The sequence below is a fragment of the Cyprinodon variegatus genome, unplaced genomic scaffold, assembly GCF_000732505.1.
Source record: "Cyprinodon variegatus isolate N-32 unplaced genomic scaffold, C_variegatus-1.0 Scaffold1179, whole genome shotgun sequence".
Taxonomy (NCBI): Eukaryota; Metazoa; Chordata; class Actinopteri; order Cyprinodontiformes; family Cyprinodontidae; genus Cyprinodon; species Cyprinodon variegatus.
The window spans coordinates 117,083-120,308 of NW_015151632.1; the positions used below are offsets into that span (position 1 = coordinate 117,083).

A 3,226-nucleotide genomic window follows, 5' to 3' on the forward strand; every position below is an offset into this window, starting at 1 on the left:
TTTCTGTCTCAGTCTCTACCGGTCATTTAGTCAGCATCAGGACTCTTCCAGAGACGGTGGCTGTGTCGTAGCCCCTCCATCTAACTCCTGTTCCTAGGCGCTGCTGCTTCAGCCCCTCGTCCTTCCTCTTTGTCCTGTTGGTATCTTTGCGTTATTGTGCTTACGCTACCCTAACCGCTATGGTGCTTTCGCCGCCCTAACCGCTATGGTGCTTACGCTGTCTATTTCTATGTCTGCTTCTGTCTCCTTGAACCTCAATCAGCCTCGGCAGATTGCCACTCACACTCCATTTTGAAAGGGAGTTTTTCTCTCCACTGTCGCTGTGTACAGGCTTAGAGTGAGACACTATCTGTTCTTCCAGGAGGAGAGAATCCTGTAGTGTCACTGATTCGATGCAATCAGCTGGTTTTGAACCAATCTGATTGGATGATCTGTTTCATGATGATAAAAATCAGCAAAAAGCTTTGGAACATTTGAATCTAATTTATTATATCTTTGCAGCCTTGAGAAAACTAGGAAAGGTGTTTTGGTCTCTCCTCTGAGGGCTTGGTTTGGAGTCTATGTTCTTCTGCTGTTTCTTCATTGTTTCCTCTCCTCCTCGTTTTGTTGTCGTCAGGTGTCGGCGTGGAATTCACCAAACAGTTTATTCCCATATCCCGTGGCAACGCCTTGTGGACGCTGACATTTACCAAAGACAGTGTTAAAGATAAAACCCCTGTAGTTCTGCTGCACGGGTTTGGAGGTGGAGTGGGTCTCTGGGCCCAGAACCTGGAAGCCCTGGCAGAGCATCACCCGGTCTATGCCCTGGACCTCCTGGGCTTTGGTCAGAGCTCCAGGCCTGTGTTTTCTACGGACCCTCAGGAAGCAGAAACTGAGTTTGTTGAGTCTATGGAAGAGTGGAGGGCCAAAGTGGGTTTGGAGTCCATGATTCTCCTGGGCCACAACCTGGGAGGGTTCCTGTCTGTGTCCTACTCTATTGCATACCCAGGCAGGTGAGTGCAGAAGGTGGATCAGTTCTTTTCTCTGATTGAAGATTCCTAGCTGTCCTTCTAAAAGCTTTCCCACTCTTCCACATGGTGTCATTTTTAATCTCAGATATTGATGTATTTCAGTGCCCCAGACCAATAGCATGTAAGCTGTTCTAAACAGAAGCACTGGCTCAGGACACCACCTGATCATCATGAATTTATAGCCATATGCCGTTCCGTCTTGATATGATGGAGCAATAGATAAAGGAGTGAATTCCCCAGCAGCAAGTCCTGCAAACATACTTGTACTCGTGGTCTCCCTAATCGTCCGGGTGGCGGGGGGAGCAGTCTCAGCAGAGTCCCAGATTTCCCCCTGTCCAGACTCCTCCACCAACTCTGCAGGGGGAAGCCTGAGGCGCTCCAGAGAGACAGAGAGACAGAGCTCCCTCCATTGGATCCTGGCCATTCCCTGGAACCTCCTCCTGGTGGGACGTGCCTGGAACCCCTCAGAGGGAGGCGTCCAGGAGCTATCAGAAAAAGATATCCATCCTACCTAAACTTACCAGATGGAGGAGCAAGGAGCTGCGAATATACTCTGAGCCTTTCTCAAATGACCAAGCTCCTCCCTCTCTCTCTAAGGGAGAGATCTCCTTCACAGGAAGCTCATTTCAGACACTTGTTCTCAGGGTCTCATTCTTTGAGTTATGATCCAGGTTTGATGACCAGAGGTGAAGGTAGACCATCAGCTAAATCAAGAACTTTGCCTTTTCACTTAGCTCCCTCTACACCAGGACAGACTGGGGCATCATCCACATTATAGCAGCAGCCGCACTGATCTGTCTATCGATCTATTGTTCTCCCCAAAGTCATGAACAGGATCCCACGATACTGAACTTCTCTACTGAAGGCAGGAACTCTCCTGCTACTTGAAGGGGATAAGCCACCATTTTCTGGTCAAGCACCAGAACCGTGCGCTCAGACTTGGCCTTGGAGTTGATTCCCGTCCCGGCCCCTTCACAATCAGCTGCAAACCGCCACTGTGCACGGCAGCGGGGAGCCAGCAGAACCATCTGCAAAAAGCAGGGACCTGATCTTCTGGTTCCCAAACCAGACCCCCTCTTGGTTGTGGCTAGAAATCGAGACCATAAAGGTTCATGAACAGAACCAGTGACAGAGTTAATGCACCAGGAACAGATCCCACCTAATGATGCTAATCACCAGCCTTCCCCACAATCTGAGAAGAGCTCTCCTAGGGGGGGTGTGAACAGATCCCAGACCGAGGGCTCCTCCACTACTCGCTTGGGCCTATCTTTCTGTCTGTTCGGCTTCCTCCTCATTCAGCACATCCAACTTATCATCAGGTGGTGGTCGGTGGACAGCTCTGCCCCTCTCTTCACCCCAGTTTCCAAGACATGCGGCTAAAGGTGCAAAAAACGCTTCAAGTCATTCATCGTCCTCCAGCCTCCGGTGTCCTGGTTCCAGGTGCACCCATGGACATCCTTCTGCTTGAACACAGCGTTCATTATTCACCATCCATGACTGGCTGGGGTCTTTTCCTCCCGATGACGCCCCTCCACATGTCACTGTCGTTTCCTAGAGGGGTGTTGAAGGCCCCCAGCAGAATGAAGGAATACAGCTGCCAGAGAAAACAACAATCCCCCCTAAACTTTTGTTTGATTTCATGCTGACAGGAAGAGGCTGAATGGGAGATGCATGAAGGTTCAGCAGCTCAGAGAGACTTAAAAAACAAAAGAACTTTCAAACCAATCCTAAGATGCACAGGGAGCCCAATGATGCAATGATGGAGTCACCATAAAGTGCAATGCACTAATCCAAGTGGTAGTGATAAAGGCCTGAATCACTGTCTCTAAATGTGCTCTGGAAAGAAGGTGCTTTATTTTGGTCGACTGCCTTGGTTGAAAGAAACCTTTCTGTATAGTTGCTTTGATCTGGCCTTCTAAAATAAAGATCAACTTCCACTTTGACCACAATGGTTTAAATTCTATTTAGTTTATTTCTATAGCACCAATTCACAACACATGTCATCTCAAGGCACTTTACAGTTCAACCAGATCATCCAGTCAGATTGATTCAAAAGAAATAAGTGACTACCTGTACCACCACTGGGCTAGGTAACCTAGCTCCATGGAGGGAGCCTCCGATGTGCTGCTGAGAACCATGACCTGGTCTTAAGGCCAATTTATTACCCCGTTTACACTACCCTTAAAAAACTGAGCCGAGCCGAGACCGGTCCGAGC

The 3,226-nt window shown here is 48.9% G+C and overlaps 1 protein-coding gene across 1 annotated transcript in view; it reads left to right on the top strand.

Moving 5' to 3' along the window:
• Positions 1-3,226, top strand: part of LOC107101964 (1-acylglycerol-3-phosphate O-acyltransferase ABHD5-like) — a 22,552-nt gene that overhangs the window by 13,194 nt on the left and 6,132 nt on the right. The window contains exon 4 of the mRNA XM_015401066.1: positions 617-992. Coding sequence (XP_015256552.1) covers positions 617-992 — 376 coding nt within the window. The remainder of the gene's footprint in view (positions 1-616; positions 993-3,226) is intronic.